General features: G+C 43.1%; 1 protein-coding gene across 1 annotated transcript in view; it reads right to left on the reverse strand.

Annotated features, from left to right (window-relative positions):
- F5 (coagulation factor V) overlaps nt 1-12,244 on the reverse strand; it is a 68,949-nt gene that overhangs the window by 29,783 nt on the left and 26,922 nt on the right. The window contains exons 6-10 of the mRNA XM_059412408.1: nt 8,809-9,030; nt 7,261-7,426; nt 2,500-2,677; nt 621-720; nt 121-332 (exon numbers count right to left, since the gene is read on the reverse strand). Of these exons, the coding sequence (XP_059268391.1) occupies nt 121-332; nt 621-720; nt 2,500-2,677; nt 7,261-7,426; nt 8,809-9,030 (878 nt within the window). The remainder of the gene's footprint in view (nt 1-120; nt 333-620; nt 721-2,499; nt 2,678-7,260; nt 7,427-8,808; nt 9,031-12,244) is intronic.

Below are 12,244 nucleotides of genomic sequence, written 5' to 3' on the forward strand. Positions count from 1 at the left end.
AGGGCCACATAGTATTCTGTTCTCTAGAAGGCGAAGCCCGGTCACTGAGCCCGGAGACCGGATCTGCTCCAGCCCACCAAGCTCTGGGGTTTCTGCAGGGCCCGTCCGCGGACGGGGTACCTGGATGCCTCGTTTGTCCAGGGAGCGGCTCTTGCAAATGAGCAGGAGGCCGATGAGGCCGGACGCGATGTCCCTGGTGACGTCCACGTGGCTGTAATAGGGCCTCGTCAGGCACTGCGCGTCGTGCTCTGTGGGCTCGTCGGACTCCAGGATGTTCCACTTGTACGTGTGCGTCTCCCCGGGTCGGACGGCCCTGACCATGGTCGTGTTGTCTGGAGGGAGACAGGCGGACCGTTCCGTTCCGGAGGATGGCGCGGGGCCGCGAGCCGGAGCTCTGGCCGGAACCCACCCGCCCTCGCGAGCCCGGAGAGGCCCGACGCCCCGGAGAGGCCGCGATCGCGCCGCGGGTGGCGGCCCCGGGCACCAGCAGGTGACAGGGCGGGGGGCACCGCGCGGGAGCGACCGCCACCGGGCCGCTGGGGCCGTGTCGCCGAGCCGGGCAGGGCAGGGCACAGCGGGCGGGCAGAGGCGCGGCTGCCCTGGGCCGACCCCGTCCGCACCTGAAGCCAGCGACGCGTTGGCGTCGTCTTCGTGCGGAGAGAAGGTCACTCCGTGCGGATAGATGCTGTAGACGCGGCTGGCCATGTTCTTGAACACGATCTGGAAGGCAACCCAGACCCATGACTCCGGGCCTCGGTCGGGTCGCGAGAACCGACTCGGCGCCGGCGCCCCCGGCCGCGCGGGAGCCTGTGCGCTTGCCTGGGCCGCAACCTCTCCTGTGGCCGCGAACCTTCCAGGCCGCTCCACCCCGCGGGGAGGGGCAACCGGAGAGAGAAGTCTGCCCTTCCGAGTGGCCTTCCCACAGCCCAGCGCCCTTCCCAGTCCGACCCCAGGCCCCTGCCCCTCCCTGGGTTCGACCACGTGCGCCTTCAGCTCTGTTCCTTCTCTTTAGACCGCGATGCCCTCCACCTGGCAGATCCCCTGGGACACTGTCCTCGGTGTCCCTTTCTGAGGGGCACACAGATGGCACACAGATGGCGAGGCAGAGTCACACCGCTAGAGAGCACGTAAAAAGGATGGGCGAGCTCAGAAATGAGGGAAGGGGGAGAAGCACAGAGAAGGGCCGCGCTCTCGTCTGTAGGGAATGTAACTGAGCAAAAATGCCCTGTGTGCGGGCAAAGGGGTGAGGGGAGGGGCAGGGTCTACTCAGGGGCCCCAGCCATGCTCCTTAATCTTCAAGCGAGGACCTTCTCTCGCCTTCCATTGGTTGACTGCCTAAGCATTTGGATCCCCCTTACTCTGCAGACGACCTGCGTTCTAGAATCTTGCCAACGTTTGCAGTCTGCAGTCTTTGCTGCCCAGCTCCTACCAAAAGCACGATGATGGGGCACATTTTTAAAGAGAGCTGTCTGAAGAACACTCGGTGCTCTTGAGTCATGTCTAAATTTATCCCCATCAGAGACCAGCCAAGGGAGAACTACATACCAAGAGCACAATGGTGACTTGTTTATACTCAATTGGATTTACTGTTCTGTTCTCAGCTATAATGACAAACATTTATTTTACAAAGCTATGTGACTGATTCACTCATTCATTTACTTAAGATTTATTTATGCATTTCAGAGAGAGAGAGAGAGTGGACATGTGGTGCAGGAGGGGCAGAGGGGGAGAGAGGATCTCGAGCAGACCCCCCAGCCGAGCATGTAGCTAGAGGCAAGTCTCCATCTCAGGACCCTGAGATCAGGACCTGAGACAAAGTCTAGAGTTGGATGCTCAACCGACTGAGCCACCCAGGGGCCCCAGCAACTTATTTATTAAACCAGTTGTAGGGATGCTATCACAGACTCTACCCGCTGTATTATACAGCATCCTCTTTTTAAGGATCCATGGGGGAAACTGGTCTCAGTATCAAGGGGAATTATGTTTGTTTATGACTTTTGTGAATCTTGCCCTGACATATTTTACTTGGATGCTAGAAAACTTTGGACGAAACTTGTAGGAACCCTTATAGAAGCATACGGTGTGCTGTGAATTGTATAAGACTGACAAATCACAGACCTGTACCCCTGAAACAAATAATACATCCTATGTTAATAAAAGAATTTAAAAAAAGATTAAGTGAGAAATATTAAAAAAAAAAAAAAGCAGCACATGGCATGTGTATACTTACCCATGGCTATATTTTCTTTGTCCCCATATCACACTTCACCTCAATTACATTGGCTCTTTGTTTTATTCCTTTATAATTTGGTAAATTGTCGCAGATTCTTTGTATTATGAGGTAGGCTATAAATCAGAGCAAATACTACATAGAAACTAAAGTTGCATTTGAATTAAAAACTACATGGACATATTTTTCTTTTTACTACAAAGAACCAGTGCTTATAAACTGTCTTTTCTATTTAATTTCTCCCACGGTTCTATTTTTCTGTTACTTACTTTGAGTGTGTCTCTGACCTGGGCTCTGATAATCGGGCCCAAGATCCCATCTTCTTTGATATTATCATTCTCCATACGTTTAGTGAAAGATTCATCTTGATACTGTTTGTAGACAACCTTCTTATAATGTTTTCCAATTTGGTTTGAGAAATTATCCAAATGCAGAGATCTGTATTTTCTTAAAGTGAAATGAATTTTTAGAAAAATTAAACCATCTGCTCAAGTAAAGACCCCTTACGATTTTGAAACTCCTTGTGTTTAGAAGTTCTGTTCTTGGATTAGCTAAAAATGCTAGTTTTCTAAAAATAAATTCATAATGTGGTTTGCAAAGTCCCAATATCTGCTCTTTAGCTGGAAAACCAGAAACCTTTGTCTCCTGCAACACTGACAAAGTTGCAGGCCTGGTTAGAAACAGCTACTTAGAACCTCCTGTCACTCTGGTCACTATAAAGACCTTAGACGTCTCTGGGAAAATGTCTATCCAAAAGAAAGGAGAGGATGTACTGTGATTTTTTCTCAAGTCTTTGTTATGACTTAATTTATGGTAACTTTATTGACTTCCCGGATATTTCTTGATCTCTAAAAGTTATGCCCCACACCTGGAAGCTTTGACTATCTTCATTAGTCAGAGTTCTGTGCTGTTGGGCTCACCCTCCTATCAGCCATCCAATCCAAGTGCCAACTAAAGAGCAACCATCTCCACTCGTCTTCTGTAGCAACTCGATACAAGACTTGGGTCTGCAACAGGAACCACTTTTCCTTTTGGTCCTCTTTATTGCCTTAGTTTGCAAAAACAGAAGTTCTGTGATAGAATTTACTCATTTTCTGCATATATTCTGCACAATAAAAGGCACACACTATTGCCAGAGCCCTGGAATCTTACTCAGTTCCATCAAATAGTATTATATAATCTTGAGCAAGTTCCTTTTTTGCTCTTTTTCTCAGTCAAATTTTTTGAATAGCAAATACATTCACATGATTTTGATTACAGAAGAAAGCTCTCACTCACGTATTTTTCCCATCAACCCCACCTCCCTGACCATCCCTGTATTTTCTAGATATTCACTTGCATTAATTTCATATGTATCATTCCAGAGCATTTTTATGCATAAATATGGAAATGTGACTTGCAAATATAAATATTCTTATACCCTCATCCCTTTAAGAAAAGGAAACTTGACTTTTTTTTTTTTTTTTGCATTTCCCCAGCCTCATTGAGGTGATTTTGACAGCTGTATATATTTGAGAAGTATAACATGATGATTTATGTATGTGTATATGTGATAAACACAGTTACGCTAATTAACACTTTCATCACCTCACGCAGCATTTGTCATTTTGTGTCTGGAACGTGTCTTAGCACGATCTTCTACAGGTTCATCCACATTGTCTTGAATGGCAGGCTTTCTTCTTTTTTAAGACTGAGTAATATTCCTGCATGTGTGTAATATTTTCTTTATCCATCCATCCATCAACAGATGCTCAGGTTGTTTCCATATCTTAGCCATTGTGAATAATGCTGCCGTGGACATGGAATGCAGATACCTCTTTAAGATATTGACTTCATTTCCCTTGGATATAATTCAGAAGTGGAATTGCTGGATCATACAGTACTTCTATTTTTAATTTTTGGAGGAGCCTTCTCACTATTTTCCATAATGGTCATACCAATTTATATTCTTACCAACACTGTACAAAGTTCCATTTTCTTCACACCCTCACCAACCCTGGTTACCATTTTTTTGTAGTAGCCTTCCTCACAGGTGTGAGGTGATAATCTCATTGTGGATATGATTTGTATTTCCCTAACAACTAGTGATGTTGAACACCTTTTCACATATCTATTTTCCAATTGTATGTCTTCTTTGGAAAAATGTCAATTTAGATTCTTTGCTGATTTAAAAAAAATTTATTATTTTTTTAAGATTTTATTTTTAACAATCTCTGCACCCAATGTGAGGCTTGAACTCACAACTCCAAGATCAAGAATCCCATTTGTAGTCATTATCTTTGTATAAGCTTTCTACCCCTTCATTAATTCTCCTTTTGGGACTCTCATAATGCATATATTGGACGGTAAATATAAGTCATGTGAGCTTGCTTTATTCTTTTCCATTCTCCACCTCGTTTTTTGTCGTTATAACTGAATAATTTTAAATTACCTATTTTTGAGTTTGCTGAATCTTTCTTCTGCATGATCAAGTCTGCTACTGAAGTTCTCTACTGAATTTTTAAAATTCTGTCATTATATCCTTCAGTTCCAGGTTCTCTGGTTATTTTTTATGGTTTTTATTTATTTGTTACACTTATTTTATTCATGCATTGTTTTCCTGATTTCATTTCTTTCTTTCTTTTTTTTTTAAAGATTTTATTTATTTATTTGACAGACAGAGACCACAAGTAGGCAGAGAAGCAGTCAGAGAGAGGAGGAAGCAGGCTCCCCGCTGAGCAGAGAGCCCGATGCAGGACTCGATCCCAGGACTCTGGGATCATGACCTGAGCTGAAGGCAGAGGCTTTAACCCACTGAGCCACCCAGGCGTCCCCCTGATTTCATTTCTTTGCCTACCTGTCCTCTTGTCCCTCACTTAAGATAATTGTTTTTGAATTTTTGTCAATTTGTAGATCTCAATTTCTTTCACATTGGTTATTTGAGCTTTATTAGTTTCCTTTCATGGTGTCATTTTTGCCTGATTTTTTGTGATTCGTGTAGCCTTGTATTCATGTACATTTGAAGGAGTAAACACCTTCTTCTGGTCTTTACTGACTGATTTTGTCAGGTAAAGACCTTCTCCTGTCAAGTCTCTGGGCTGCTGGGATTGCCTCTGTGATCACAGCTGAGTGAAGCTGGAACCAGGTCATGTGGCTGCTTCTGAACCTAGAGTGGCATCTGTGGTTAGTGGGCCTTTTACCAGGGGGTCAGGCGGGCATGGATCCTGTCAAGTCTCTGGGCAGATACAACTGTCTCTAGGACCTTGGTCAGTAGAGCTAGTGCTGGGGTAGTGGCTTATTTCAAGGTTTATAGTGGAGTCTGGAAATGGCAGTGCTGTTATTAGGTTTTTTGATGGGTGTGGCTCCCATCTGGTCCTTGAGAAGGTTCCCATCAGGTCATTGGGTATATCCCTTGGTGGGCAAGACCGCAGTTGGGAGAGCTGGAGCGGGGTTACAGTGATGCTTCAAGATTTGCAGTGGGACCGAGGTCTGCAGACCAGCCTCCTGGGGCATGGATGGATGGGATTTCCTGAAAGTCCCTGAGCTGGCAGGACTATTCCAGGGCTGGAGCTGGTTACAGGGCCACTTTAAGATACATACACCATCCAAGTTCTGTAGGCCACCCTTCAGGGTCATGGTCAGGTGTGACTTCTGGGTCCTTTGGCAAATGATGCTGGTGTCAAGACCAAGGTCAAGTGGGGCAGTAGCTGAGTCCATAATGGGACAAGGTTGCTTCCAAGTTTGTAGCTGGGAGCACCATCAGTGAATCTACCATCTAAGCATGACGTGCCTTCTCAAAATATCCTTCCTTGGTCTTGGCTTCTGTTAGGAAGGTCTTGCAATTTCTCAAATCTACCTGGATCCCAAAGCTGTCACAGAAGTACTTCTGTTTGTGGATAGCTGTCAAATCACTCTTGCTGTGGAGGGATATGGGCAGGGGACCTCCTCTTCTGCCATTTTTACTTCTCTTGACCTCTTAATCTAATAACATAACTTGGAGAACTTTTTATACTAGTATATAGGGAGTGCTTACGTCCTTTTTTGAAAACAGATGCATAGTAGTCCATCATATGGATGTGTCATAATTTGTTAAACTCATTTCCTACTGAAGGACATTTCAGGTTGTTTTCAAACCATTGCCACTACTCACAGTGTAGCAGTAAATATCCAGTACATACATCACTTCATATGTGAACGATACACCTACATAGCAAATTCCCAGAGTACAACTGCTGGGTCCGAGGACACACGCATTTATCACTGTGAGCACGTGTGTTTGTAATGGCGATACCTATTGTCGAATCGTCTTCTTGACTGGCTGCATCAGATTATTGTCCCACCAACAATGTATGATAGCACTTTCTCCTACAGCCTAGCCAAGAGATTATGTCAGCAGATTTTGTGAGTCTGCGAGCTGGAAAATCATGTCTCAGTGGAGTTTAATTTGCACTTCTCTTATTGTGAGTGAACTTGAGTATTTTTCAAGTGTTAAGGTTATTTGAATTTCCAAATTTCTTACTCTCTCTGACATCTTTTCTAATCTACAGAATAAAATAAAAGCTGTTTCTAACTTGGAGAGTTAAAGTAAAACTCATAGTAAATGTTTCACATGGTGCTTGGCAATAGCAAGCATCCAACAAGTGGGTAGCGCTATTGCTAGTAAGACTGTTGCTGCTGCTGCTACTACTCCTCCTCCTACTGTTACTACTGTTACTACTACTACTACTGCTGTTGCTGCTGCTGCTACTGCTACTACTACTACTATTATTGTTACTCCCCCTCCTCCTACTACTGTTACTACTGTTACTACTACTACTGTTGCTGCTGCTGCGACTACTACTACTATTATTGTTACTACTACTACTACTACTGTTCCTACTCTCATGCTGCTGAGTTCCCATGGGGAGTTTAGAGTAATTCCAGATTGATTTGGACAAAAATAGCTGAAACCAATGCATGCATACCCCTGAGAGCAGTCAACTCCTGGCATTTCACCCCATGCTTCTAAGACCCCTGAACCTTCACACAGTGGTAAGAACCCCAGAACTCACTTGTCCATATTCACTGGTATTACAGGTGCGTAGTCCCAGATGACTTCCTCCGCAGCAATGAAGTATTCCCACCTCTTCATGTGCCGCCTCTGGTCACGAGTTAGTTTCTTAGGATTCCTGGTTTTCTTCGCACAGTTTTTAATGTCAATGTGAGCCTGCATCCCAGCTGAATTAGAATACAAAGGCAATGAAAGGATTTGAGAGAAGAAATTACGGCCAATCCAAATGTCTATCTTTTAAATAAATTTGTGGAAGATTTAAGTAATTACAGCAAAAGTGCTGCTCAGACAACTTCTGGACATTTTGGTCTGCAGCTCTTTCAGTACCATAGAGAAAGGGGTAAGAATTAAAAGCAAAGGAAAGAGAAGATGGGTTAAAGAAAAAACATGAAAAGATTTCATTTCTTTCAGAGGAAAAAAAATGTAATTTCCAGATCCTTAAAATCTTATGACTTAAGTCTTGTTGAGTTCTCATTTTTCCCATCATCTGTCCCTTTATTTGTAGAATGGAGATAATGCAAGCACATACTATATAAAATTATTGTTAAGAATTAAACAAGTTAATATACATATTGCTTAATGTCAATGATGATAGTTTTGCTGTTGTTGTTTTATTATTATGGGGGACTCTACCGAGGGTATTGTGACAATTTCATGACTTTGAATATAATTTTGACTGCTCAGTGCAAACAGAAAACAAAATGATCCCACTGAAGTGTCTCTTTCTTATGTGTCTGGCTTTTACATACATTGTTTTGGTAAGAAAATTATTTCCTGTAGTGATATCACTTACTTACATTTTGGTCTCTGTTGACACAGACCCTCTTCCCAAAAGTTTTATTTATTATTTTTATTATTTATTTACACATTATTTATTTATTATTAACATATAATGTATTATTTGTTTCAGGGGTATTCCCAACAGTTTTCAAGCAACAATGTGTAATAGAACAATTAGTTATTTTGTTTACAAGATACCATGTAACAACCTGGGCTGACTCTTTTTCCCACCAAAACTTACCCATGTTCCTTAAAGTCCACTCCTTAGCTAGTTAAATACTATGCTTTTTCTATTCAACATACATCCAGTGGGTTACTCTTTGTGCCAGGCTTTGTGTCCACCTTCTTATAAAAGATAATTTTTCCATGTTCAATCTTTTGCGCTTTCTGTAACTTAGTGCTTCCATAAATTTACAGATGTTTGATTTGTTCTAGCACTTAGGTTTTTTTCTTTAGCTGAATACTAAATAGCCCAAAGAAGAATAACTCTATGTATGCATTTACTTCCTTCCCTTTTTCTCCTTTTGAGGAAGTAGACCCTTTTTCAGCTTTTGCCTCATTTTAGGAAATCTTTGTCAATTCCTCCACTTCCTCTATTCCAACTCATGTGTTAAAGTCTAAGCGCAGAATAATGAGATTCTGTTCTCAGGACGAAGGCACTATGTCTGGAGCATGGGTGGCTTGAAAAGGCAAAGGAGAATGAGGGGATTTGTGCTGGGGCTGGAAAGATCCTATACTCACAAGCAAAACTGTTGGAAGAATTTCTTACCTTGAAAATGTCTTGGGACGAGAGAAGATATGATCCACTTTCCCTCTGGGCTCATAGTCATGTTTGCAGTAGTGGATGTAGCACTGACAAGGGTGATAGCCGAGATCTTATGATGATTCTGCTCCAAGACCTGGCCGTTGAAATGAATGGAGAACAGCTCTGGGCCAGAACTCATTCCGATGAGATGCCAACTAACCTGGTCATGGGCGCAAACTGTGATATCTGAGGGGGGAAGCGGGGAACAACAGGCAGTCAGCGCTCTGTAATGAACAACTCACTCACCAGGTACGTACTGAGCACCTGCTGTGCATCAGCCATTGTTTCTGGGGGTACAGACCACCCTCCTGCTGTGCCTCCTGCCCTGGCAGCACGGACATCAGAGTGCTGGGCAAACAAGCAATCACAGCTCACGGCAATGACTGGTGCTCGAGAGCCAACAACAGACCCTGGAGATGAGCAAAGTTAGCTCAGAAACACAAGGATTGATTGCTAAGGGATTAAGCCAAGGAGGGAACCACGTAGGTCACCAACCATCCTGGTCTACGTGGTACTGAGGAGTTTCCCAGGGTGCAGGATTTTCACTGTTGAAACTGGGAAAGCCGTCTGAAAGCCTGGGCAATTGGTCATTCTTTAGAATCAATTTGTGCTCAGCCGGAAGGCGTCACCGGAACCTGCTGAGTTCAGGGGTCTAATCAGGTCTAATCAGGTAAGGCTGAGTTCAGGGGTCTAATCCTCTCAGCTGGACAGAGGTCAAAGCTCTGCCTACGGGAAAGATGTGAAGAGGCTTTAGGAATTCTTGATTGCTTCTTTAACCACCTATTGATTGTTTAACTGACAATGCAGTGAATTACTCTGTGGGGTATAGACTCTCCTTAAATGCAATGGACAAATTTCCACTATGCCAGGCCATGAGGAGCACTGAATGGATGAAGTAATGGAAACAGAATAAAAGCTGAGTTTCGTTCCTTCTTTGCGCTCACGGTAACTGGGGAAATGCTAATGTGCTCGGTGGGAGATTCCAACCGTAGCCCCCATCCTTGGCTTGGGTTTTGAATTTCAGATTCATAGCCCTTAGATACTACATTATGGAGCTGAGAATCAGTCCCTTACCTACAGAGAGGCTGACGAGCTTGTATTTTTTAGGAGACCACTGTAACCTGGCGGGGATTCCTAAATCATGGGTGAGAACAAGAAGCTAGAAGGTAGGAGGCTTTGACGAAAGTGTTTATGTACTCCAAAGAAATTCTTACACTGGATTAAGCATTTAACATATCTATATTAGCATTTGTCATATTTACTTGATTTACCTTGCTCCATGAGGCAATTGTGAAGCATTAACTTTTCTGTTTCTACTAATGACAGCCCCCTATCCTGCCTCTCTTAAGTCCCAACTACTCTTTTTGACTATAAATTCATAAACTCTATGACCTGATCAAGTTATTAATTTTTTGTATAGGACTTGCTTTTGTATGACTTCTATACATTTAGAGAAATATAAAATGTAAATACAGAAATTACAGAAATGATTCACTCTGCCAGGACACAGATACAATGTGTCTTTGACCACTCCCCTCTAAGCATTATAGCACTGGCAATGTCTTTTATATGTAAGAAACTTCCTAACAATCTCTGCCCAAGGATGGATGGCTAATCCGTTTTTGTAAATAGGCACATTGAGACAATTAACTATCAAGGACCACACCAAGCTAGAGAGGTGAGCAAGGCTTGACTCCGATCCTAAGACAGACGTCAATTGACGAAGTTTTGGGGACTCTAAGTAGCAACCAGAGTCATCTGAGTACATCTGTATTAAACCAGGTGGGAAGGGAGAGCCAAATGAAATAGAATACAATTTAAAAATGAAGTCCAGATCTCAACCTTGGACAAGTTTTGTCTTTAGGAAGTAAGCCAGTTGCGATTGTCAAATACAGAGAATGGCCTCTGAGAAGCTTAGTGTTATGAAGTATGAAATTATTTAATAAAATAATGTTTTCATTTTTCCGTTCTTTTTCCTCAGGGTCTTTGGTTCTAAGTCATTTCTATCAGAGAGATGGAAGAAGTCTGGATGGGAGTCAGTTTTGTTGTTTTTCTTTCTCTCTCTCTCTTTTTAAAGGTTTTATTTATTTATTGGTCAGAGAGCGAGCGCACACATGAGCAGGCAGAGTGGCAGGCAGAGGTGGAGAGAGAAGCAGGCTCCCTGATGCGGGGCTTGATCCCAGGACCCTGGGATCATGACCTGAGCCGAAGGCAGATGCTTAACCAACTGAGCCACCCAGGAGCCCCTGTTTTTCTCTTAAGAGTTGCTATGATTTTCCTTTTCCACAAGAGTCTCCATGAAAACAGAGAGTGAATGTCCTACACGCCACTGGACATCACTCATCCATCGCCTTTTGAAACCTCCTAGTATTTTTGTATGTGGCGTATTTCTCCTGATCTACTCATCCCCACTCCTTGCATTCTTTTTGTTGATGCTTCCTGCTAGGGATCGACCTTGAATTTGTATTTTGTAGGGCTTTCTCTGTGGAGGAAGGTATGGTCATCATGCAGAAGAACCACAGAACTCACTGAGGGAAAGACTGAGCTTGTATCTTGCAGGTCTTCCTAGAGGCACAGGGCAAGGTAGAACCTGCTCACATCCCTACATCCCGTGCGTTAGCTGCACACTCTTTCTCTATAGAAGACTGATGAATCGCTGACCTCTGAAACCAATAATACATTACGTGTTAATTGAATTTAAATAAAAATTTTTGAAAAGAAAAAAAAATTTCTCCATATATGCATCTTTTCTCAAAATAATACTTTGACAAGTGAACAGCCATGAATTTGGCAAATGATAACAATATACTCTTCTGAAGAATGTTCTAGAAATGCTTTCTTGGATCTCAAGGCCTCTCATGAATCAAGAGTCCAAGTAGGGCAGCATTTGTACATGTGCTCCATCTCTATATTTGACCTCTTAAATACTTAAGTCGCCCTCCTGGGGGGCTTCTGTTACCCTTTCAGACACCATTAGTTCAAAGTCTAGAGCTACATGTCCGAGATGGTTGTCGCTTACTGAACATGGAATGAGGTGTACTATCAGCGTAAAGTGTGCTGAATTTCAGAGATTTAGTATAAAGAGAAAGAATGTAAACTATCTCACAAATAACTTTATACTGATCCTAATTTAAAATGATAACATTTTGGATATATTGGGTCAAATAAAATAGTGTCAACATAAAAAAAATTCCCAAGGGTGCTTGGTTGGCTCAGTGGGTTAGAGCCTCTGCCTTCGGCTCAGGTCATGATCTCAGGGTCCTGGAAACGAGCCCCGCATCGGGCTCTCTGCTTGGTGGGGAGCCTGCTTCCTCCTCTCTCTCTCTGCCTGCCTCTCTGCCTACTTGTGATCTCTGTCTGCCAAAAAAATAAATAAAATCTTTAAAAAAAAAAAAAAAAG

This window comes from Mustela nigripes, chromosome 10 (genome assembly GCF_022355385.1).
Source record: "Mustela nigripes isolate SB6536 chromosome 10, MUSNIG.SB6536, whole genome shotgun sequence".
In the NCBI taxonomy this organism is placed as follows: Eukaryota; Metazoa; Chordata; class Mammalia; order Carnivora; family Mustelidae; genus Mustela; species Mustela nigripes.